Genomic DNA, 26,147 nt, shown 5'->3' with positions numbered 1-26,147 from the left:
TACTTAATGCTTATGAGCTTCATTTCACTAACTGTAAAATAAGGTAAAGCATGTGCCAACTGAATAAGAAATACACGTCAAGAGCCTCTAACTGCCTGGCACTTAGCAGATGCCCAATAAACAGTTGCTACAGTTTGTAAATCTTCCTGAGAAGGCCCTCTAAGAGTCCCAAGAATAAAACACCACCACTTTACATGGTAACTACAAAAACTATTTTGACCAGGTATTCGCTATAAATCATGAGATAATACCTTAAAATTATCACCTGTTTTCCATACTGTACAAGCTATTCCCCAAATTTCCCTTGTTTACTGTATTCCCTGTTTGACTATAACTATAAACCATTTGAGCCTACAATAAAAATAACTGCACTTCTTACACTGAAACGAAGCGTCTACTAGCAATTCTTCCACAGACACCTTTGCTAATCCATCCCAACCATGAACACTATATCTGAATATCTAACATTTCTTCCTTTCTCTATCGGTGGAAAAAAGTAAAGAAATTGTGTTTTTTAAGTTTCTTTCAGTGATTGAGTTCCACATAACAAAACAATACAGGGTAATTGCTTACCTGGACAATATTTTGTACTTCAGATCCACCAATCCAGAATGAATGGGGGTATTCCCTTTCAGACTAGTCTGAGAAAAGACAGCAGTCAAGCAGCTTCCAAGATTCTTTCCGTTTACTGTATCCAGCTTTCTTCAATAAAATCCCAAACATGCACTTCGGTAACTGTTGAAAGACAGAAAGCAATCCATACACCCACCATGGCACCAGCGGCAAAGGACAGCCACCAAGAAATGGAAGGAAGGGTCAATGGAGTGGTGGATCTGAGGCACAGAAAAAAGGTTACAACCCCTGAGTCAGCTATTTGGGATAAAAGTTCTACAGCAGCATTCCTCACCTCTGTGCTGACAGAAGGATAAGAAATTCCACACAGCAAAGAAGGAAACATCCCTAGTATTACTTTTTACTCATGATAAATATGAAATTCCAAATGAGCTAAAACTTACCCTATTATCCACATAAATTGTCTCAGACCATTCGGCTACAATGAACTTCCTTATCCATTTTCTAAGACAGCTCCTCCACCATTACAAAAAATTTGTCACCCAAAATTAATGATATGAGAGGGCTCAAATATCTTCCAATAAAGATATTTAGGCACCTAGCAAGAAATCTTTTGGTTTGCTACATATAAGACATCAAATCTACACATTACCCAAATCTTCAACCCTCACCTGAAATATAGGACGTTTTAAAACACATGGCATAATTTTAAGAGTGATCTTCTGATTCGGTAAAGGTCAATACCCCGCAATGGCCAGTCATTGGGTAAACTAAGGAAAATTATAAAAAAACACTAATAAACAATTTACTAGAGGACACCTTTAAACACATAAGCTCAGTCCACACATTACATCAACATTCTTTTTACTACCTTACCAACTTTTCCATTAGACTGCAAATATATAAGTAAAATATAAGGGAGACAGAAAAAAGCATTCAATGGGATAACAAAGATAAAAACTTTAAAAACCAGTCAAAAGACTGTTAACTTACTTGCATATAAATTTCCTACTTCCTCAATTGCCACCCTACTGCCAAAAATATTCCTGCAGTAATTTAATACCTACCTTTATTTAAGGACTACTAAGGGCCAGGCCCTTTACAGTCGTTACTGATTTAATTCTCAAAAAAAAAAAAAAAAAAAAGATTAGAAATAACTCGCCGAAAGTCCCACATCTACTAAGTGGTAGAGACCATGCCCTTTCCACCAAGCACTGCAGCCTGCCAAGTCTAAGAATCAGAAAGGCCATGATTCCTGGGGCAGAAGAAACCGAGCTTTACTCTCAAAGGTCCTGAGTTAATTAACGTCAGAATGGAGAAGTACAAAAATACTGAAGAGTAAATATTTCAGCCTAGCTGAACTAAAATATAAATGAACCAGTTAAATCATCCTGAAAGGGCTAACTTTCCATATCTTGGCACTTAAAAAAGCCTTTTTTTTACAGAGGCATGCAATTCTGAGGCTCACAATATTAATGATAAAACACATTATAATGTTGCCCAAGTAAGTCTTTGTGTTTAGCAGCAAAGACTGTGTCTGTGACAAAGAATCTCAAATCCAGCTGAAATGGAGGAATTTTAAAATTCCAAGATTTGTCAATAAATAGTCCACAGGCAGTAACTAAAGATGTTCTGATGTATCACATCGTAGGGAAAGCGACAGGAGTGACTGAAATACCAGTCTATGATTAGCCTCATCATAACAATCATATGGAAGTATCCTAATACCCACAACTTAAAAGAGCTCACGTAAGTAAAATCTCAAGCAAAGAATGAGTGCTCAAGCTTCTCTCATTAAGTGATATTACCCTAAAGTCCAAGAATAAACTGGAAACCCAGTTTTGATAAAAGCAGCTAGTGAGCTATGGCTAGTAGCTAACTCCTAAAAGAATATACTCTGCTTTTCAAAATATAACTTACTGCTATAACCAAAATGCTGAGCAATTATAGCAAAACATAACCACAATCTGACTAATGGACTCATTTCTGAACCTCCTGAATCACCAAGCCTTTTCCTGTATTACTGTGTTTTCTTCTCCTCCCTTCAAATACTTACTGAATGCCTAATTGGTGGCAGGCTTTATTCTAGAGCTACAAAGATTAATAGAAGCCAGACCAGGAATGTAAGGACCGAGTTCTTCCTGTCCTCTGCCCCTTTCTCTGAGTCGCCCAAGTGATCATTTCACAGAACCAAAATATATTTTATTATTAGTTCCCCAAACTGGTTAAGCGTTCTCAATTTAACTCTTAAAAAAACAAAAATTAAAAAGGACTCAAGTTCCTTTTTCTCAACAGCAGAGCTCTAACTTAATTTTTCTTCTGTGGCTCTGAGACAAGCTATTAGAATGGTTTCCTATATTTGTTATAATTGTTATATTTACCCATCTCTCTACCCACAGACTTTTTTTTTTCATTTTACATGTTAATATCCCATTGTTCCTACTCCACAGCTTTCCTTTCTGTGAAGGTCTTCATTGTTGACTAACCCCATGAGGGAATTTCCTAAAAATGCTTCCTGCTGACATCATAGAACTCTGCAATCTTTGAATTTTGTGAAAACAAAAATAAGATCCAGGTTAGAGATACCCTACTGGACTGTCAGGTCTTCCTGGTTTGTCTCTCATTTGCCTACAAAGACAAACTTCCTGTAAGGCAATTGTGATCAGCAGAAACTTAACTGAAGCTAACAAGCACATTCTTGACAGACAGGTTTTTTTCCCCCTTTGTCAACTAATTCAATGAACAACAATACAACTCAGGAGGAAATCTTGTATAATACTCACTGCTTATTCTGTTAAAGGTCAAAATCACCAGCTTTGCCAAAATAAGAATAAGAACTCGAAAATCTTAATTTCCTCATCAAAACTAAACCGATCAAACATAAATCACAACGCTCAACGTTAATACGAACTAATCACCAGCCCCCTTCTAACTTCTACTGAAACAGGGTTGGGTGGGTTCTCTCTGTAGGTAGAGTACAGGTCTAATTATGCCTAACTGGCAATTCTTAGTAATTGTAACACTACTTCCACTTCCCAAATTTCCAAGATAATACTGATTCTGTATGACTTCATCATTTCCCCTAAAGATACCTCATTAAACAGACAGCTAAAAGCAACTCAATATCAGGCCTCCGTAAAGCTTCACAAATAAATACATGAACAACTAGGGGGTAAAAATTAAAACATCATCTGCCTTGACTTTGCTTCCCAAAACCTGGTCCCTGTGCTTGTGGGGAAGTTAGTTAGGAAGTTAGGGGCAAGCAGTTGCTGAGACAAGTGTCTCCAAGGTGCTTTCACATACATCTCTCCCATAATCCTCCCAACAACTTGGAGCAAAACCTACATTTTCTTATTTTTGCCAATAATGAAATCACAGCACAGAAAGGTTAACTTTCTTAAGGTCACACAGCCAACAGGAGACAGGGCTAAGATACAAACTCAGGTGCTTCCCTCGAAAGCCCATACCCTTGCTGCTAAATCATACTTTCCTAAAGTCATAGAATCCTCAGAATTTACTGGCTTTTGGCAAGTTCACATCAAAAGATATAAAAGGAATTTGGTTTCCTCAATACTCTGCTATAAACCACCCTCTGGGATGTATGTAAATCAATCTGCTGTAAGTCTGAAATGTCTATGGATGTCTGTGTACCACACACCACCCTCCTCTTCTGCTTTACCAGTCTTTCCTCTATTCATCTACACCTTTGTCTTAAAGTTATCAAAAGGAAATCTTAAAAACATTTCACAGCATGAAAAAAAAATTACCTCACATTAATTAAGTCAATGTATCTATCACACACCCAAGTGCTAAGCATTATGAAGGATTCAAAAGACAATACAGTCTCTGGAAGGGAAATTTAGACACGATCACAAGCTTTTATGATACATAGAAGGATATGATAAGTCCCATAAGAGTCAGGAATAAATTATTATGAGATTAGTGATACAGGTGAGAATTACCATACAGACAGCAATAATACACGTCAACAATCAACAGGAAAATTCAACGTTTACTGAACATGTACCGTAAGAAGGCACTGCTGAGTTTATCATTTAATAGGGGACACAAACAGGAAACCTTAATACAAACCCAGAATATGCTAAGTGCCACAAGATACATACAAAGTGCCAGAATTCATTCATTTCCTTTAACAGAGAACATCATGTAGGCAGTGCTATAAAAACAAAATGGTATGTGCCACCATAATGTAAACTGACAATAAAAGAAGTGGCAACTAAATTGCGTTTTGAGGAGAAAGGACTTTATCAGTACAGGTGGAAGAGAGAACTGCTGAGATCTGACCTAAGCCAATGTGGCCAGAGAGCCAACTATTAGGTTCCTCCAATAAATATCAGTAGCCTTCGATAGATGGACTTGGTCAGTTACTATCAGTGTTGGGGGGGTGGGGTGGAGTCTGAGTAAAATCTGAAGCACCCCGGTCCGCCGTTTGGCTGAAATACAGAATAAGTGAGGACTATGGGAAGAAAAGCTAAGAGTCTGGAATTGAAATTACTAGGACTTGAAATGCTTTCTTTCCCTAAAAGTGTAAATACCACCAGGTGGAACCCAGGAACCTCAGAATGCAAAATTCATAGGATCAAACAGCACTACTCACAGGGATATACAGTTAACCCTTGAACAACTTGGGAGATTAAGGACCTGACCCCCACGTAACAGAAAATCCACATGTAACTTTGACTCCCCAAAAACTGAACTAGAAATAGCCTACTGTTGATTGGAAGCCTTATCAATAACATAACCAGATGACCAACACATTTTGTATTTCATATTTATCATATATGGTATTCTTGCATAAAGTAAGCGAAAGAAAATATTAAGACAATAATAAAGAAAAGAAAATATATTTACGGTACTATCCTATAAAAAAAAAAGGTATGTAAGTGGACCCACACAATTCAAACCCATGTTGTTCAAGGGTCAAGTGGCTGTACGTGCTGCAGTGTGAATCTCTAATGGCCTAGTGATTTTCCTGTGCTATCTCTCTGTTTTCAGGCTAGAGCAGTCAAGAGCCAGGGTACCAAGACATGTGCACAGGATCACGTTTGCCCTTGTCAATTCTGAAGGGACATCTAATCTACTCCAAACCAGGAGCAAAAATTGATATATCTGAGCCACAAACCCTTGAGCCAGGTAAATGAGTCTGTAAATACCTATGTGGTTTATTTCATTCAGATCCTACTTAAACCTTTGTTTATTTAATCTGCATTTGGTAAATCAGCTTAGGAGTAGATAAGGATAAGTGATGACAACAAACTAAGATCCAATTTCTTAAAAGAGTCACTAAATCCCACTTACTCCACTCAGAAAACCAATGACAGGAAGGGATAAAAATCCAAAAAGAAAAAAAGAGAAATATTTTCCATAACTTCACTTAGTTTCTTTCATCTCCTTGGCCTTGTGGCCTGCCTATACTTCAACAGCTCTAAAACACAGCATTGATATCTTACCTTCTTAATAAGGTCCAATGTATTTTACCTATATTACTAAATTCAACAAGTAATACAGCCACTTAGAGATAACACAAAAGGAAAATGAGTCACTTAAGGTCACTTAGCAAAGAGGGAAACCAACCAACAGCTAACAATAGAGTATAACTGCCCATTAATTTATGTTTGGGGAAGGGAGGGGTCTGCTCTCACACCCATAGAGGAAGCAGAGTTACCTTTCCTAACCTTGAACATCAATTTCGGTTATCTTCTAATAGGGAAAACTTACCATCTTTCTCTTCCAGTTAGCAGCTCTATGAGTGCTTTCTAGTAATGAGGGCCTGAACATCAACTCATATCCCTAACTCAAACACAGACAAACATCATGTGATACATAATGCAGCTTTCCTTCTTTCCAGTGAAGTCCACTGCAATAGACATAGCCTCGTAAACTCTGTATATTTCCAACTAGATTACTATTTTTCTACCTCATTAATAACAATGCTCATTCTATGGAAGTCAGAAATTTCAAAAACAGTCCCACAAACTAGGTATAATACTGGTCCAATATAAGGCCATGAAAGTCATTTGGTGGTTAAATTATTTACCATCAGTATTTATAAATTCAGTTGTCTTACTCAAGAGTTTATAGTCTGTATTCAAGACTGAACCCTATGAGGTAGGTCAACTGGAGAAGCACTCTTTGTGGACTGGCCTGAGGCAGACATAGGAGTCACAAGGTGGGGGGGGGGCATATTTTGGAGATTTAATTACTAGGCTATCACCAGCTTTATTTCTTAGTAAACAAAAAAAAGTACAAAGAAAAAAAAGAAAAAGAATCAAATCAAAGGAAGTGGAAGGATGAAGATTAACAAATTGGAGATACCCAAAAGCCTGTTTCAGTCTTTAATATAGCACTCTCTGGAAAATCAAATGAAAGTTATCCTGTTAACCATTAAGTACCAAACTGGTACAGGCAGCACAATCACAAATATTTGAGTATTGAAGCTGACTCATAAAAATCTAAAAATATTTCATGCTTTAGGCTTTCAACATACCATCACTTTAACCCGTTCCTCTCTTTCAATTACATTATTTTGAAACCAATGTAAAAAGTTATTTTTAACCTAGTTCTGGAAGCTGTAATTAAAATGCGGTGAATACAGAGAGGCACATGCAATCAGATTTTAAGGCATTATCATTCCTACACCCAATCCTGGATTTACTAAATCAGTTGTTAAATACCCGGGCTATCTACTACACTAAAATAAATACATATACGGTTATGAAAAGGGTTGCCTAAGAGTCTTAACTGGTATCCCTTTGACAGAATATCAAAATCTGTATATGAAAACCCATTTCAAAATTGATCTCTGTTAAATTTTCTGAGAATCCCAGTTTATAATGTCCTTGAAAGGCTGAAGTATCTTTTCAGATCATAAACAAGTAAAATCATGTATAATCAAAACTTTTTTAAAGTTATGAGTATGGGAAACCAATAAATTTAGGCCAGAGAGATTTTTTTTACCATACAATCAAAAATACTAAATGAATTACACCGTATTTCTCCTAATTCTTTTGAAAATAAAGACTATTTATTTTTTAAATGAATGGAAATGGAAGGAGCACAGAACAGCCAATTTCAGAGGCACCAGTTACAATTTTTCAAAGTGAAGTACTCCTCCAGTTGTGAGGACACGTATTGTACATCCAGAAGAATACGTACTATATATGGAATTCCAATAAGAGATTTTACCAAAAAAACCCACGACAGAATTTCCAGATCATCAAAGGCTTCACTACAATAATAGTTTGATAAATTATACTGAAGAGGAGAAATTACTTAATAATGAAAATCAAATAAAAACTCACACGTGACAATATCCTTCAAAAAGCAAGCGCACGTGTGCGCACACAAAGCAGAAACGACCAAAGCTTTTTTTTTCTTCTTCTAGTTTTAAAGAATACTGGAGAAGTCTAGTTCTGTGAATTATGCAAAGGACAGCAAATATTAAGCTGTGTTTATGCTACTGTACTTCCATTTTTTAAACATGCATCTCAACTCCCCAGATATCATCATCCACAGAAACCATGCAGTTATCCAACAGACTTTCAGTGTCACCATTTATTATTTATAGCATTAAATGGGGGAAGTGGCTCTGATGTCACCGACCCTACCCAGTGGAATCACTGACTCAATAAACATTTTCACACTGGAGAAAATCTGGCTAGGAAAACATTTTGCTGGGTTAAGTAGATTCTTTCACCTTTCCTCTCAACCCAGGGGTTGGGACTGTTACTCTGTTAGGAGAGATACAAAGAAACTGTCAAGGTTTCCACAGGAAGAAACCCTGGGCATGTCCATTTGCTGAGGTAAAGACTTCCTCCTCCCAACTCTCCAGAGTCCAGTTTGATTTCCCCAATGTTCAAATTGGCAGGTAATAATAGCTGCCATGTTTCTTTTCTTCCACCAAATCATCCACCAAGCAGCAAATTTTTCGCTTCTACTAGCCACTCTCTTATAGTTCTGTTTCTAAAAATCCCTTCTGGTTCTAAGTCGTAAAACGGAAAGCGGTTGGGGTGTCCGTAGGACCGGGGAGTCTGGCATGGCTACCAATGGTTTGTAATGGAAGAGTAATCGCTTCCCCCAGGGGCCTAGGATTCTCTCCCTCTCTTTTTTTTTCTTTTTTTTTTTTTTAATAAGAAAGAACTGGCGGCAGTGATGAGAAAGACACCCCCGCCCCCATTTTCCCAAAGCAACGCTGGGGAACATGAAGTTACGGTTTCCCTTTCCTGGAGATGGAATCCAGAGTACCTGGGGCCTTGCTATGCAAACATCCCTCACCACGGAGTAGGAAACCCTTTGTCCGAGAAGCCGGACACCACAGGGGCCCGGGAAAGAGGCCCCTTATCCGTCACTGCCTCAAACCTCAGAGCTCCCCACCTCCACCCCCGTAAGGCCTATCCCGGCATCCACACAGCCCTACGTTGGGGAGAGGGTGCTGAGACCCCTACTAGGACGCGGAGACCGAGGCCCTGATCGATCTCCTCCGTAACCACCCCCCCCAATCTCACTCGGCCTGAGTGGGGCTTGCAAGAGCGGTGCAGGCCTGGGCCGGAGAAATTCAGAGGGGGAAAATCCCCTTCTAAGAGAAGGAGAATGAGATGCTAGAGCGAGTGTGAGCTAAGGCCACAGCATAATCGAGCGAGGGTCCTTCGAGAGATGGGCCCGGATATAGGACAGAGGGAGGAAGGAGAACCGAGGAGCATGGAGGGGGCCGGGCCAGGTCCGGCCTGAGATCTCCAGGGATCCGGAGGAACCGCGCAGGCCCCGAGGCCAGGCAAGTGGAGGGCCCAGGCCCGGGCCAAGGCGGCGGGGAAGGGCCAGGGCCGGCCTCGCGCCGGACGTTGAGGTGGGCAGGCCCGCCCGGGGTCGGACGGACGGAAGAACGGTCCAGCGGGCCGCACTCACCATGAGCTCGATGGTCTTGTCCTCAATCACCGAGTCGGGCTCCATGGCGGCCCCGGCGGCCCCGCCTCGCTCTCCCCGCGCAGCAGCGAACGGCCCGGGCGGAGGAGGCGACGGCGGAGGCGGCAGAGGCGGAGGCGGCTATCTTACCCACTCTAGCTGCCAGCCCGCCCGGGCCGCCGGCAGCTCCGCCCTCCCCCTCGGCGAACGCAGTACGCAGACCGAGGACTACAGGTCCCAGCAGGCGCCGGGGGCCCCGCAGAGCGTTGTGGGAACGAGAAGTCGACCCCAGGCTAATCTCTCTTGGCAGCCCCAAGCTGAATTCTGAACAAAAGTAACACTGGACTGTGACTGTGGGACATGCAAACCTAAAGAATTAAGGGCTCCCTCAAAATAGAGCCTCAGGAACTCCACGACTACATGTCCCAGAAAGCCCTGCGCGCGGGTTCTCCTTCCGGCTAGTTTCTCCCGACTTCCTGGCAGCTCCAGACGACTGAGACCGGGACGGAAACTCAGGGGTAACTCTTCCCTCGTCAGTGATCCTGCGTGTGAGACCGATTTCCGCACATGCGCAGTCGATGTCGCAGTGCCTAGTCGACTCCTAGGTAGCGGCGCGGTTGGTCCGCGAGCGTCTGGTGCTAGGTACAGATGTTGAAGACAGGTGGGTTCTAGATGGGTTAGGAGGGCTTGGGGCTCAGGTGTGGGAGGGGCTAACAAGCGAGAGAAGCTCGGGCAAGAGAGAGGCTCTGAGAGTATGGGCACCCCAGAAGTGAGGGGCTTGGAAATTTCGTTGGGGAAAGTGGGTTTGTGGAGATAAAATATGATGCTGTGTGTACGCACCACGAACTGGGAGGAGCTGAGAGATGAAAGGGAACCTGCGTATATTGAGCCCCTCCTATTCATTCGCTCAGAATTATTATTTTATTTTATTTTTTTAGTTCCAGCCTCTGCCAGGTACCAGCGTAGGCCCTGGGAATCAGCTCCGAACATGACAAGAAAGGACTCGGTTATCATGGTGATTAATTCTAGTGGTGGGAAAACAGACATTAACCAAAAGAGTAGGCGCTAAGAAGGACCGCAGCTGGAGACCTGGAAACTCCTAGTGAATTCTGTCTTCAGCTCTGTGTAAACTTTGTCAGGTCTATTAGCCCCGGCTAACCAAAGACCACCAGATACATACTGATTGAACAAGTTGAGTTTATTACTGGTAGCGGTGAGGGAGAAGTCATAGGCGTCTCGGTAAGAGTTGTTATGTGATTTGGGAGAGGGTTTAAGGAAATGAGGCTTTACTCTGGATTAGATGCTGTCAGGAAGTGGGGGTAATTCTATGATTGGGCATCTCAGTCATGCCTGGAACAAGGGAATGGTAGTGGAGGCTGAAGCTGTAATTGCTAAAGAAGCAGGAACCCCTCATCAGCCAGTATGGGAGATGTTTGGTCATTTTTTGTGGTTTGGACAACGTTTGTGTTTTATCTGCTTTCAAATATAATTAAAGAGTGATCTTGTTTCTGTCTTGATCTATCCACAGTCAGAGAATGGCCCCATCTGATGTTTATGTTCTGTGAAATTCTGTTCAACAGGAGAGCACAAGGCCCACCTAAGAGGGCCATCTATCATCTAGTAACATTACAGCCTAGTTCATTGTACCGGGCCAGCTTCCAAATATCAGAGGCTGCTTTTCTCCTCTAGTGTTTTGAATTCTCTGCACCTGTAAACTGAGGGGACTCAGTGACCTAGAAATCTTTCCATTTCTAAGGATCAAGTTATTACAGTAATTTGTATGCATGCAGGGTACAGTGTAAGTTCCACGCCCATGGAGTTTGAAGTTTCATACTCCTTATCTGGTGCTTTCCACCAAAAGAATTAAAAGCAATAGGTAAAAAGAGCACAGAACTGGAAAATTATTGCCACTAACTTGCTGTCTGAATTTCACTAGGCCCCTTCCCCTGTCTAGACCTTGGTTAGTAAAACAGGAGTTAGAATAAATGACCTCTGTTTCAGTTATGTGGTGTATCATAATAAGCTACGCCCAAGACTTAGTAGCTTAAAATAACGGTGGTTTATTTTTACAGTTGTGTGGGTCGACTGAACACAGCTGGGCCCACATAGTATACTGAGGTTACTCATGAGATTGCGGTCAGCTGGGAGCTCATCAAAATGGCTTCTCATCCTTTAGGGCCTCTCTTCTTCACCTGGTGTCTTATCATTCAAGTTTCTGCATGGTAACTAGCTTCCAAGAAGACAAGCCCCAGTGAGCAAATGATTATCAAGCTTTCAGTCACACCATACTTCCTAATGTCCCATTGGCTAAAGCAGGTCATACAGCCAAGCTCAGAGTCCATGTAGAAAGGGACTATGCAAGGTTGTGAATACAGAGAGTCAAGGTTCATTGAGAACTAATGTAACAGCCAACCAAGACGCCTAAGGTACCAGCATTTGCCACAGGACCGAGCACATAGGGTTAGGGTAGGAGTCACATGCTGAATTCCCCAATATGTATGTTTATCCTACAGCATTTTTATTGTTTTAAAATTTTATATTTTCGCATTTTAAAGTCTGAATTTCCATTTTCTCTTGAAAAATTAGACTATCTGGCTTTTTGGCTATGTGTGGCAAAAATAGGCAGGGGTTAATTAGTAGCTACCTTCTTTACATGAAGCATGTGCTCTGTAAATTTCTACTATCACCATTGCTCCCTATTATATCTGCATGCTCCACTCACTTAATTTGAAAAATACTATTGGGTCAAATTCCAGGAGCTCAATGGGATGAAAAAGTCGTGTATTGATAGAAACTTTACCCAAGCTATATGAGAGCCAAGCCTTATTACTTATGTCAAACCAGAACTCAGGTTCTCAGTTATTTTAACTGCTTCAGGCTGGAAGCCAGCAGGTGATTAGATTTGGTCATCAGTAAAGGCAGAAGACCTTGAGTCATATTTCCCCCCAGTTTTTCAAATAGCTCTGCTCTGAGGTTTACAAGACCTGCTAACAACAAAATAGTTAGGTCCACAGTCCCTTAATCGAAACCCTGGGGTCTGAAACGTATTCAGAATTCAGAATTGATTATTATACAAAGACAGTATGGTACATACACTGTATATACATATGATGAAACACTTAGTGGAGTCCAGGAGAGCACTTCATAATCAAGTACATTAACTTTTGTGCCTCAGACCGTATGTGTGCCTGTTATCAATTTATAGCTTCTCAGTTCCAAATCCATTCTTCTTTTACATACTTTGGAATACTAGAGTCCAACTAGGACCCTGTGAATGTTTCTCCTCTGCCAGCTGCCACAACATTTAGTTTTGTCGGTAGAGAGCCCTACAGGAACACAAACAAATGAAGGATCTTCTCTTCCTAGTTCTAGTATACTTTATTTTCCTTCTTGCTTTTGTGGTATACAGAAGCAAATGGTTTACAGAACCATACCCCCCGCCCCCGACATACACACGCACAGGTGGCTGGGACATTCAGAGGGTGGCTTCCCAGTGAATTCAGTGACACTTCAGCCGCAACCTGTAGCACCTCAGCAAACTTCAACCATCCAATAATCCATAACTAACCTCCCCCCAGTGAGGTCTGAATCTCAGCCTAGCAGTGGGAGGGCTCTTCCAAATTTGTTTCTTCCTTGGGTACTCTGCCTCGCCCTAAAGATAGTGGTTGCTCCCTATAACTGCTCTTTCTGTATTTAGTGTTGTCTTTGCCCCTTAGTACCTAATACCCTCTTACTAGTTAATAGTTCTTTCTGCTTTTTGGTTTTTTTGTTTTTTAGATTCCACATTAAGTGAAATCTATGGTATTTGTCTTCCTCTGACTTATTTCACTTAGCATAATACTCTCTAGGTCCATCCACATTGTCCCAAAAGGCAAGATCTTGTTCGTTTTTATGGCTGAGTAATATTCCATTGTATATGTATACCACATCTTCTTTATCCATTCCTCTGTCAGTGGACTTGTAAGTTGCTTCCATATTTTGGCTTTTGTAAATACTACAGTAAACATAGGGGTTCACGTATCTTTTCAGATTAGTATTTCCGTTTTCTTTAGGTACTCTAGTGGAGTACTGGATCATATGGTATTTCTATGTTTACTTTTTTGAGGAACCTTAATACTGTTTTCCACAGTGGCTACACCAGTTTACATTCCCATCAAGAGTGTAAAAGGGTTCCTTTTTCTCCACATCCTCATCAACCCCTGTCATTTCTTCTCTTTTTGATACTACTCATTCTGACAGGTATAAGATGACATGTCATTGTCATCTTTTTTGACTTGCATTTCCTTGATGATTAATGATGTTGAGCATCTTTTCATGGATCTGTTAGCCATTTGTATGTCTTCTCTGGAAAAAAATGTCTCTTCAGGTCCTCCACCCATTTTGTAATCAAATTTTTTGGGGGTTGAGTTGCTTATTTCTGTAGTTTGGATATTAACCCCTATTGGACATACCATTTGCAAATATCTTCTCCCATTCAGTGGGTTGCCTTTTCGTTTTGTTGATGGCTCCCTTTTGATATGCAAAAGCTTTTTATTTTGGTATAATTCTAATATTGTATTTTTGCTTTTGTTTCCTTTGCCTGAGGAGGCATATCTAGAAAAATGTTGCTAAGGTTGATATCAAAGAAAGTACTGCCTATACATATTTTCTTCTAGGAGTTTTATGGCTTCAGGTCTCACATTTAGGTCTTTAATCCATTTTGAGTTTATTTTTGCATATCGTATAAGAAAGTGGTCCAGTTTCATTATTTTGCATGTTGCTGTCCAGTTTTCCCAACACCATTTATTGGAGACTGTCTTTTCCCCATTGTATATTCTTGCCTCCTTTGTCCTAGATTGCATGTAAGTTTAGGCTTTTATCTTGTCTCTTTATCCTGATTCATTGATCTTTGTGTTTGTTTGTGTGTCAGTACCATACTGTTTTGATTATTAAAGCTTTGTAATATAAACAGTAATTCTTTATGTTAAATTTTCCCAAAGAAGAATATGGCAGATGTGAGGGTGTGTGACTTTCAAAACATGATCAAAAGATCATGAGGTGTTATGGCATCCTCCTAGCTTTCTCTTGGATTATCCAAGCTCCATGTCTTATATATCTATAGAATAAAAAACAAGGTAGTTATAAAATACATATGAGCACGTTTATTTGAACTGAAAAACGTAGCCACACTTTTTCTGACAGCCGTTTTGGATGACTGGTTTGTTGGTGTAGACTGGCTTTGTCAATAATAGGTATCAGATGAGTTGTATCTTTAGTTTCACAATTTTTAGGAAGATACGCTTAAAGCACATAAATAGAAACATTTCACCAATTAATTTATTGGCAGACATGTATTGAAATTAATATCTGTGTTTTCCCAACACTTTTGAAACTTATCAGGTGAAAGAAGCTATCTCCAAGTGAAAGAGTAAAGAAAGGTATATTAGTCAAAATAGAATACACTATGTCACAGTAGCAAATTAATCCTGTGCAACCCTGCATATCAGTCCAAATTCAGTCAGAGAAGCAGAACCACTGAGTGTATTAAGGAATTTTTTACAAGGAGTTGACCTTATATAATTGTTAAATCTTATTAAACATCTGTAAGCCTGTTGTCTTCACAGTTGACACTGGATCTAAATACCTTGGGGCAGGCAGTCAGGAAGGGAAGATGGAAATAAGATGTGGGAGAGCAAGCATAAGCCAAACAGGAGTCCATGAGGATGGACTGAAACCTGTCAGTTCTTATTGCCTCTGACCTTGGTGGTGTGGCTGTCCTGCAGAGGCTGGAGTGCTTTGTCAAAGAACTGAACGCACATCCATGGCCCAGGAATCAGGGAAGCTAACAGAGGCTGTAAGGGAACTTGTAGTGATTGCCGACCCAGACGCTCTTCATACCAAGGAGGTAAGGGAGCAGATCAATGACAATGTATATGAGCTATAAAATGACCTCAGTTTTACTTCTACTCTACAAAGCCCACACAGGAATCTGTCTCGTGGCCCACCCTAATTAGGAACACAAACAAAATTCAGGGAAATGTGGCCCAGCCTAGCCAAGCTGACACATTACTAGGTTTCCACACCCTGGGAACATCATGTCTTAACATACATATTCTGTTCTTTCAAAGTCCAAAGGGGTTAGCTAGCCTTCTATCAGTTACACCATCTGGAATTCATGGTCTCCCATATTGCTGGCAGAGGGGACAGAAGGGAGGGTCACCAGCTATTAACTGCCCTATCTCAGAAGCACATCATTCCTGCTCGCTATTCAGTGGTCAGTACCTAATCACACAGCCCTGAGAAGCTGCATGAGAAGCCAAACAATGTACTCCCTGTCCACCTAGAAAAAAGGAAACAAAGTAGATTGTGGTAAGTACCTAGGATTGTGTCTGCTACATGGGTTTAATTAATAGTTATTTCATAATTCTTGATAAAGACTTTTAGGTATGCTTTTTCAAAATTGAGAAAGTGATTTTCTCCAGTAACTATATAAAAAATGCTTTTACTAGTCAGGTGATTTCCAGTACTTTGTTCTCAACAAAACTGAATGATGATTGAATTAAGTTTAAATGATTTAAAATGATTTTGCTAACCAGTCACTATGTAATTTTTAACATAATAACTTTGAAGGAATCCAAAGAAGTTGTGTAACATTGCTAAGAGACAACTTTCATTCTTCTACAAACAAGTCTTTGAAGTACTAACATCTATAAAATGGTAGTGACCTAAAAATAAATTTGATGCCAAATCATCTCATTCTAGCAATAAGTAATATTCATGCATGGATATGCAAACTATTTTTTTAGTTATTGGTTGGTTTAAAGATATAGTTGTAATAAAATTCTGTTTAATCATTATCAAAATGTTTATGTACTTATTGTTTGACCAATTGCATTTAATTACAATTACAATGATAATTTAAATGCAGAAAGCTTTTTTGCTAACATTCCAAGCCTGGGATCACCAAAAATAAAAATTAAAACACAACATGCAGAAGAGAAGTAGGATAAGGTGAGCAATAAGACTTTCAAGCATAAAATTTTGGGGGGAAAGGAATAGATATATGAATTCAAGGAGGAAAAAAATGGATATAAAATTTTCTATCAGAAAACAGCTTGTTCATGTATACTTAAAAGGACGATGTTATGAAATTTCTATAAATTTCATTGAGAAAAATAACAACAGCTTTATTTTTAAAGGTCAGTATTTATTGGGGCACCTGGGTGGCTCAGTCAGTTGCCAGCTTTTAGTTTTGGCTCAGGTCATGATCTTCGGGTCCTGGGATCAAGCCCCACATTGGGCTCCACACTCAGCAGGGGTCTGCTTGAGGATTCTTTCCCTTTCTCCCTCTCCCATTGCCCCTCCCCCTGCCCACATGAGCTTGCTCTCTCTAAAATAAATAAATCCTTCAAAAACAAATAAAATAAATGTCGGTATAATACACTGAAAATCATATTCTCAACTATTTAAATTTATGCTGAAAAGATTTGGATATTTTAAGAAATGAGTAATTACATAATGTTTCAAAATTCGTTTGGGGTTACCAAAGGAAAAAAAGTCAAAGATCATTGCTCTAGATCACTATGGTGACTACAGAAAGGGCCTTGGTATCCTGAGTGCCAGACTCTCAAGTCTAGGATCTGGAACAAAACTAGACATTTGCCAAGAAGTCTTTGATGTAGATGTGAAAGAATTGGGTTTAGAAAATATTTTCCTACAATAATAACCAAGGACATACTGGTTAAAATAACCATCAGGTAGCCAATGTCTTTGTCCCACTCCTCACTCCTTGTAGCTCCATGGTGGGCTTCACTGTAGCTCTGAAGGCTGTTTACAGTCTACCTCCAGTACACGTTTCCAACTTTAGTTCTCACTCTGCTTTCCCTCACCTCCTATTCTGTGTCCTCGAGTTTCCCAGAACAGCTCCATTCCTTCATGCTTGATGTCCCTCTCTCTGGCAGTTCTCGCATCCTAGAGAGGATGAGATGGGTGCTTGCAAGCAGGATACAAAATGAGAGGCAGGGCACTGCATAATTCAACTCTAGTGTGAACTTTTTTGCTGGAGCCTAACTCAGGCCCTTCTGTAAGGCCCTAAACAGCTTGGAGGGCTCCAAGTATTGAGAAATTTATCCTGAGGAGTATCATAAATTCTGAGGAAACAGGCCAGCAGAGAACAGGTAAAGAGGGATGAAGTTATGTAGGGATTTCCTGATGAACTAGATTCTAGCTGTGAGAGCATAGGATTTATATGACCGAGGTTTCCGGCATTAACCCCAATGAGTTGTGCTTGTGTATGCAGGTACAGTGTCTCTTGTTGATGGCCTTATTCTGTTCCCTCCCACCTGAATGGGAGTGTCCTGTGCCGCTTCTCCCTTTTTTCTCTCTTCTGGAGGATGTTTGTAACCAGTAGTGGCTCACAATTACCAAACTTGGAGGAAAGTATATGCACCAGGAGCCTTATATACAGGATGTAAAAAGGGGACTCTTTTAGTCTGGAGTTTCCACTATGGCCTGGAACCTGAAAACAGTAGGTGCCATTTTAATGCAAAGTTCTAGATGAAGTTTGGAAGGCCTGTGAAGAAGGTCATCCAAAAACCAGTTCTGCCAGCTCATCAGCCCATCCCCCACTTTGAGGGTGTACTGGAGAGACTTGTAGACTTATCAGCCGAGATGAAAGAACATTTAGAGAATTCTTCCCGCCCAGTACTGCCCAGGTGCACCTTAGGGTGCCTTAGGGACCACTCAGATACTGAAGTGTGTCCCCTTGAGTTTGGAGACTTGGGCACTGGTTCCTCATTCATGTCTGCAAACGTGAATATGTGAGCAGGCCAAAGGCTGAGTGGGCATAGCCTGTGGCCACAGAAAATACCTGTCTCCGGAAGGGCCTGCACATCCAGAATTTTGAGGGGCAAACATGCATGTTTGTGGGGGTCAGCCAGAGATTCCACAAAAATTGTCTTTGAAATGGTTGCTGACCAAGAGGGCCACCTGGAGGGGCAAAGTGATTCCTACAGGCATCCCCTGTGAGGGGTACAGCGTAGGAAGTAGGAGATTAAGAGGGGCGGAAGGTTTCAGGGAGCTAACCAGAGGAGGTAACTCTCATCTGGGAATAAGAAGAAGCCCAAAAAGTGCCCCATGGGAAAAGATAACCAGCCTTTGACATGAAACATTTAGGAGATACAGATGCCAGATTATAAGTGGGGAAGTCAGGACATTTTCTCCACTGCCTCAGGTTGGGTTCCCCAGAAGCAAACCCTGAGATGAGGATACTGTCAAGGGCTTTATTGTGAAGTACTCCCAGGAGAAACCCGTTAGGGAGTGGGGAACCGGGAAAGGGAAGGTACACTGTCAGGCAGAATCCCATAGAGTGGAGTTTCAGCTTCAGGCTGATCCTGCATGATGTTCTGGGATGTAAGTCACTCCCCAGAGTTGGTCCTAACTTCAGCGTGGGCTTTCCTAGTCCTAGAGCAGTCAGTCAGCTTCCAGACATTTCTGGCTCTCTATGCTTCAAAGCCACATCAATAGGAGTGTCGTCCTTGAGAAAGGATACATCTGACCCTTGAGCAACATGGGGGTTGGATATGCCAACCCCCTCTGCAGTTGAAAATCCACGTGTAACTTTAGACTCCCCAAAAACTTTACTTTTAGCCTACTATTGACCAGAAGCCTTACCAAAAACAAAAACAGTCAACACAGATTTTTCATATGTATTGTATACTGTATTCTTAAAATACTATAAGTTAGAGAAAAAATATTAAGAAAATCACAAGGAAGAGAAAATACATTTACTGTGCTCTATTGGGAAAAAAAATCCATGTATAATTTAAATGGACCCATGTAGTTCAAACTCGTGTTGTTCAAGGATCTGCTGTAGTTAGTATGGGCCATTAGAAAAGAAAGTACACAGACTCCGTGGGAGGAGGTTACCGGGATCTGGGTGGAGCACTGTCTGTATAGATCATCCCAAGCCCTGCTCGATCCACTTTTATTTTACATTAAGGTCATCCCATCACAGCCTCTGTAAGTTTGGGATTAGTCACAATTTCTGGGGGAAGACTTAAAAGAGGAAGGTTTGAGAGGTGAGCTGCAGCCCCAGTGCTGCAGTTGGTCCCGAGGCTGTAAATAATTTGTCATCTTCCTCTCTACATGTTCTAGATCCCCCTCACCCTTGACTGTAACACTTCTGCTGTTCTAAATGGCTTGCCTTTGAGGGTCCTAGACCTTCACTCTTGAGGGGTCTGAGGCCATGGATACCGATACTTTTATCAAGCTGGGATTGCTGCCATTGGCCATTCACGCCTACAGCTGGCCTGGGAGTACAAGGGCTCACTGAGCGAGAGCCACAAAGGGAGCATGCATGGTCCCTAGTTCCCACCCTCACTCAGAGGGGACTTGTACAAAGTGCTGCTCCAGCTTTTCATCATAATGATGTATTGCATGGTCTCTTCTACCGGAGTCTTCTGTTTCCATTTCTGTCGTACTTCCCTTCCGCAGTCCCAGTGTATCTATATTAGCTTCCTATGGTTTTCACAACAAATCGCCACAAACTTGATGGCTTTAAACAGAAATTTATGCCCTCACAGTTCCAGAGACCAGAAGGCTGAAATCAAGCTGTGAGCAGGACCCTACTCTCTGAAAGGCTCTAAGAGAGATTCCTTCCTTTCCTCTTTTTTTCTTTTTCTTTCATGTTTTAATTATGGTAAAATATGCCTAACATAAATTCATCATTTGACGCATTTTTAAGCGTCCAGGTCAGTGGCATTAAGTACATTCATGTTGTTGTGCAACCGTCACCACCATCCATCTCCAGAACTTCCTACATTTTCCCAAGCTAAAACTCCATACCCATTAAACACTAACTCCCCGTTCCCCCTCCCCCAGCCCCTGTCATCCTCCATTCTACTTTGTAGCTCCATGAATTTGGCTATTCAGGGTATCTCATGAAGTGCAGTCACATAGTATTTGTTCTTTTGCGACTGGGCAGTTTTACTTAGCATACTGTCTTCAAGTTCATCCATGTTGTAACATGTGTCAGAAATCCTTTTTAAGGCTGAATAATACTCTAGTGTGTGTATAGGCCACATTTGGTTTATCCATGCTTCTTGACACTTGGGTTGCTTCTACCTTCTGGCTCTCATGAATAATGTGGCTATGAACATGACTGTACAAATAACTCTTCAAATCCCTGCTTTCAGTTCTTTTGGGTATATACCCAGAAGTGGAATTTCTCAATCCTATAGTAATTTTATTTTTTATTTTTATTTTTTTTAAGATTTTATTTATTTATTTGACAGAGATAGAGACAGCCAGCGAGAGAGGGAACACAAGCAGGGGGAGTGGGAGAGGAAGCAGGCTCATAGCGGAGGAGCCTGATGTGGGGCTCGATCCCAGAATGCCGGGATCACGCCCTGAGCCGAAGGCAGACGCTTAACCGCTGTGCCACCCAGGCGCCCCTCAATCCTATAGTAATTTTATTTTTATTTTTTTGAGGAACTGCTGTGCTGTTTCGCACAGTGGCTGTATCATTTTACATTCCCACCAGCAACTGCACAAGGTTCTAATTTCTTCGCATCCTTGCCAACACCTATAATTTTCTTGTTTTTTTTTTGTTGTTGTTGTTTCATTATTGTGGTTTGTTTTGTAAGAGTTATCCTACTAGGTGTGAAGTGGTATGTCATTGTGGTTTTGATGTGCATTTCTCTTATAATTAGTGATGTTGAGCATCTCCTCATGTACTTACTGGAATTGTACACCTTCTTTGCAGGAATGTCAATTCAAGTCCTTTACCAATTTTTTAATCCAGTTGTTTTTTCAGCTTTTTGTGATTGTGTTATAGGCATTCTTTATATATTCTGGATATTAATTTCTTAAAAGACATATAATTTGCAAATATTTTCTTCCATTCTGTGGTTACCGTTTCACTCCGTTGATAGTTTCCTTTGATGCATAAAAGATAAATTTTGATGCATTTTTTGTTGTTGACTGTGCTTTTCGTGCCGTATCTAAGAATTACTGCCAAATCCAATGTCATGAAGCTTTCTCCTGTTTTCTTCGAAGAGTTTTATAGTTTTAGCTCTTACAATTAAGTCTTTGATCCATTTTGAGTTCATTTTTTTATATAGTATACGGTAAGACTTTACCTTCATTCTTTTGCCTTTCTTACCTCTTCCAGCTTCTGGTGCTTCCTGGTGTTCCTTGTCTTGTGGCCTCATAACCCCAATTTCTGTCTTGGTCTTCACGTGGCCTTTTTCTCTTTTCTGTGTTTCTCCTCCGTGTCTGTATCTTAGAAGGAACCCATCATTGGCCCACCGTAACCCGTGATCTTACCTTGAGATCTTTGATTTAATTACATCTACAAAAAGCCTCATTCCAAATAAGGTCACCTGCTGACATTCTGGGTAGAAATATTGGGGAGGGGACCACTATTCAACTCACGATTATGCCTGTTCTAATCTCCTTTGCCACAAGCAATTTTATTACCAATCCTTTTGTTTCTCTTCCTCAGAACACTCTTTATCGTCCTTTACCACTCAACCCAGCTAGCATCAAGTTATAGCTTTTCAGCTATGACTCTTTTCTTAGCAGTTGCTCTAAGGTTTGCAATATACATCCTTAACTCTTTACAGTCTACTTAGAATTAATATCACCTAAAATATAGCAAACTTGCAACTATATGGATCCATTTATCCCTTCCCATCTTTTATACCAGAAATGTCGTATGTATTATATATGCATATGTTATAAACCTTACAAGGCAAAATTATACATTAAGCTTTGATGTTATTATGTATTTCTTTTCAAAGTCAGAGGGAAAAAGAGTTTTATATTTGCCCATTTACTTATCACTTATGATGCTCTTTCTTCTTTCCTGAATCTCCAGTTTCTTATCTGGTATCATTTCTTTTCTGTCTGAAGAACTTCCTTTAGCATTTCTTACAGTGCATCTCTGCTGGCAACGATTTTTTTTTTTTTTTTTTTGCTTTTTCTTTTTTCTAAAACTGTCTTCATTTCTCCGTTGTTCTCCAAGGATATTTTAGTTGGACCTGAAATTCTGGGTTGAGAAATTTTTCTTTCCACACTTAATGTTGCTGGTTTTCTATCATGTTAGTTTTCTGGGGCCCCTGTAACAAATTACCACAAACTTGGTGGCTTAGGACAACAGAAAATCTTCCTCTCTCATCCTCTCACAGTTCCGGGGGGCAGAAATCCAAAATCCAGATGTAGGCAGGCCCTACTCCCCGTAGAGGTTTTAGGCAAGCATCCTTCCTTGGCTTTTCCAGCTTCTGGTGGCTCCAGGCATTCCTTGGCTTATAAGCTAATAACTCTAGTCTCTGCCTCCCTCTTTATGTGGCCTTCTGTTCTTTCTCTGTGCCTTCTCCCCCATGCCTGTGTGTTTTTCCTCTAGTCAAAGGACACTTGTCATTGGATTGAGGGCCTACCTGACTAATTAGAATGATCTCATCCCAATATCTTTAACTTAATTGCTCTGCAAACACCCCTTTTCCAAATAAATTCACATTCATGGGTTCCAGGGGTAAGTATTAGACATATCCTTTTTTTTTATAATAGACACATTAACATATTAATTTAGGTATACAATATAATGATTTGGTATTTGTATATATTGCAAAATGATCATCACAGCAAGTCTAGTTAACATCCATCAACCTACATAGTTAACAAAATTTTTTTCTCCTGATGAGAACTTTTAAGATCTCTCTTAGCAACTTTCAGCTATACAATATTACTAAAAATAGTCACCATTCTGTACTTTATATCCCATGACTTATTTCCTTTTTTTAAAAGATTTATTTATTGGGGGGAGGGGCAGAGGGCAAGAGAGAGAATCTCAGGTAGAGTCCCTGCTGAGCACAGACCCTGAGGATGCAAGGCTCTATCTCACGACCCTGAGACCATGACCCGAGCCGAAATCAAGACTTGGACCCTTAACCAGCTGAGCCACCCAGGCACCCCTGACCAATTTCTTTTATAACTGCGGGTTTAAACTTTTTAACCACCTACACACATTTTGCCTACCTTCATCCCCTCCCTCTGGCAACCAGCAGTCTATTCTCTGTATCTATGAGTTTGATTTTTTGTTTGTATGTTTCCATGTTTTTAGATTTCACATACAAGGGCAATGATACGGTATTTGTCTTTCTCTATGTAACTTACTTCACTTAGCATAATACCCTCAAGGTCCGTCCATGTTGTTCCAAATGGCAGGATTTCCCTCGTTTTTATGACTGAATAATAGTCTGTTGTATTTATACACTATTGATGGACACTTAGGTTGCTTCCATGTCTTGGGTAATGTAAATAATGCTGCAGTGAACATGGGTGAATATATCCTTTTAAGTTAGTGTTTTCATTTCCTTTAGAAGTGGAATTGCTGGATCATATAGTAATTCTATTCTAAATTTTTTGAGGATTTTTATACTGTTTTCCATATGGTTGTAATTTAAATTTCTACCAACTATGCATAAGGGTTTTTCTTCATATCCTCACCAATATTTGTTATTTTTTTACTTTTGATAATAGCCACTCTAACAGGTGGGAAGTGATCTTTGTGGTTTTGATTTGCATTTTCCTGATGATTACGGATGTTGACCACCTTTTCATGTACCTATTGGCCTTATGTATGTTGTCTTTGGGAAGATTTCTATTCAAATCCTCTGTCTGTTTTTAATGGAATTTTTTTTTGTTTGCTACTGAGTTGTATTAGATCTTTATGTATTTTTGGGTATTAACTCCTTATAAGATATATAATTTGCAAATATTTTTCCCCATTTAGTAGGTCACCTTTCCATTTTATTAATGGTTTCTTTTAGTGTGCAGAAACCTTTTAGTTTGATGTAGTCCCCCTTGTTAATTTTTGCTTTTATTACTCTTTTTTTGTTTCTTTGCTTTTTAAATATTTTATTTATTTATTTGACACAGAGACAGCAAGAGAGGGAACACAGGCAGGGGAAGTGGGAGAGGGAGAAGCAGGCTTCCTGCTGACTGGGGAGCCCGATGCGGGCTCAATCGGAGGACCCTGAGGTCATGACCTGAGCTGAAGGCAGATGCTTAATGACTGAGCCAAGGCACCCCTATTGCTTTTACTTTTGGAGTCACATCCAAAAAAATCACCACCAAGACTATTATTAAGGAGCTTACTGCCTATGTGTTCTTCTAGGAGTTTTATGGTTTCGGGTCTTATATTCAAGTGTTTAATTCATTTTGAGTTATTTTTTGCGTATGGTTTAAGATGGTGGTTGAGTGTCATTCTTTTGCATGTGGCTGTGCAGTTTTCCCAATACAGTTTATTGAAGACACTGTTCTTTTTCCTTTGCATATTCTTGTCTCCTTTGTCGTAAATTCATTGACCGTATATGTGTGAGTTTATTTCTTGCCTCTCTCTTCTGTTCCACTGATCTGCAAATCTGTTTTTATGTCAGTATCATACTGTTTTGATTTCTGTATACATGGTTTAAAATCAGAAAGCATGATGCTTCTACCTTTATTCTTCTTTCTCAAGATTGCCTTTGTTATTTGGGGTCTTTTGTGGTTCCATACAAATCTTGGGACTGTTTTATTTCTATGAAAAATGCCATTTGAATGTTAATAGAGATTGCATTGACTCTGTAGATTACTTTGGCTAGGATGGACATTTTAACAATATAAATTTTTCCAATCCATGAGCACAGAATATCTTCCCATTTATTTGTGTCTTCTTCAGTTTCTTTCATTAGTGTGTTATGTTTTCAATGTACAGGCCTTTCACCTCCTTGGTCTAATTTATTCCTAGGTATTTTATTCTTTTTTATGAAATTGTAAAGGCAGTTGTGTTCTTAATTTCTCTGATAGTTCATTATTAGTGTATAGAAATGCAAACAAATTTTTGTATATTGATATTGTATTCTCCAACTTTACTACTTTTTTTTTAAGATTTTATTTATTTATTTGTCAGAGGCAGAGAGAGAGTGAGCACAAGCAGGGGGAGCATCAGGCAGAGGGAGAAGCAAGCTCCCCACTGAGCAAGGAGCCCACTGCGGGACTCGATCCCGGGACCCCGGGATCATGACCCGAGCCAAAGGCAGACGTTTAACTGACTGAGCCAGCCAGGTGTCCCTACTAAATTTATTACTTCTCACAGTTTTTTTGGTAGAGTCTTTAGGGTTTTCTATATATGATATCGTGTCATCTGCAAATAGTGACTGTTTTATTCTTCCTTGCCAATCTCCATGCCTTTTATTTATTTATTTATTTATTTATTTATTTTGCCTAATTGCTCTAGCTAGGAGTTCCAATACTATGTTGAATGAAACTGGCAAAAGTGTGCATCCTTGTCTTGTTCCTGATCTTAAAGGAAAAGCTTTCAGCTTTTCAGCAATGAGTATGATGTTAGCTGTGGCCTTGTCACAAATAAGCTTGATCATGTTGAGATACATTCCCTCTATATCCACCTCGTTTGGCATTTTTATCATAAATGTTGAATTTTGTCTTATGCTTTTTTTGCAATAGAAATGATCATATGATTTTTATCCTTCATTTTATTAATGTAGTATCAAGTTGATTAATTTCCCTGTGTTGAACCACCCTCACATCCCTGGAATAAATCCCACTTGATCATGGTATTTGATTTTTTTTCATGTATTTTTGAATTCAGTTTGCTAATATTTTGTAGAGGATTT

At 40.1% G+C, this 26,147-nt stretch overlaps 1 protein-coding gene and 1 long non-coding RNA gene across 11 annotated transcripts in view; one reads left to right on the top strand and one right to left on the bottom strand.

Annotated features, from left to right (window-relative positions):
* Positions 1–9,715, bottom strand: part of FBXW11 (F-box and WD repeat domain containing 11) — a 117,932-nt gene extending 108,217 nt beyond the window's left edge. For 4 of the 6 annotated variants that reach the window (XM_045792103.2, XM_045792104.2, XM_045792105.2 and 1 more), the window contains exon 1: positions 9,496–9,715. In XM_045792103.2, the coding sequence (XP_045648059.1) occupies positions 9,496–9,540 (45 nt within the window). In that variant the 5' untranslated portion in view covers positions 9,541–9,715. Of the gene's footprint in view, positions 1–573; positions 736–9,495 lie in introns of all 6 variants that reach the window. The other 2 variants (XM_087867809.1, XM_045792106.2) reach the window with 1 other exon arrangement.
* Positions 9,716–9,997: 282 nt separating this feature from the next.
* The window catches only part of LOC123788593 (uncharacterized), a 70,688-nt gene continuing 54,538 nt past the window's right edge, over positions 9,998–26,147 (top strand). For all 5 annotated transcript variants that reach the window (XR_015726836.1, XR_015726839.1, XR_015726840.1 and 2 more), the window contains exon 1: positions 9,998–10,153. This is a non-coding gene — a long non-coding RNA (uncharacterized LOC123788593). The remainder of the gene's footprint in view (positions 10,154–26,147) is intronic.

This window comes from Ursus americanus, chromosome 15, assembly GCF_024610735.1.
Source record: "Ursus americanus isolate L20-20 chromosome 15, mUrsAme1.1.p, whole genome shotgun sequence".
Lineage (NCBI taxonomy): Eukaryota > Metazoa > Chordata > Mammalia > Carnivora > Ursidae > Ursus > Ursus americanus.
The sequence above is the reverse complement of the archived record's forward strand: the minus strand, read 5'-3'. Positions and strand labels throughout refer to the sequence as shown.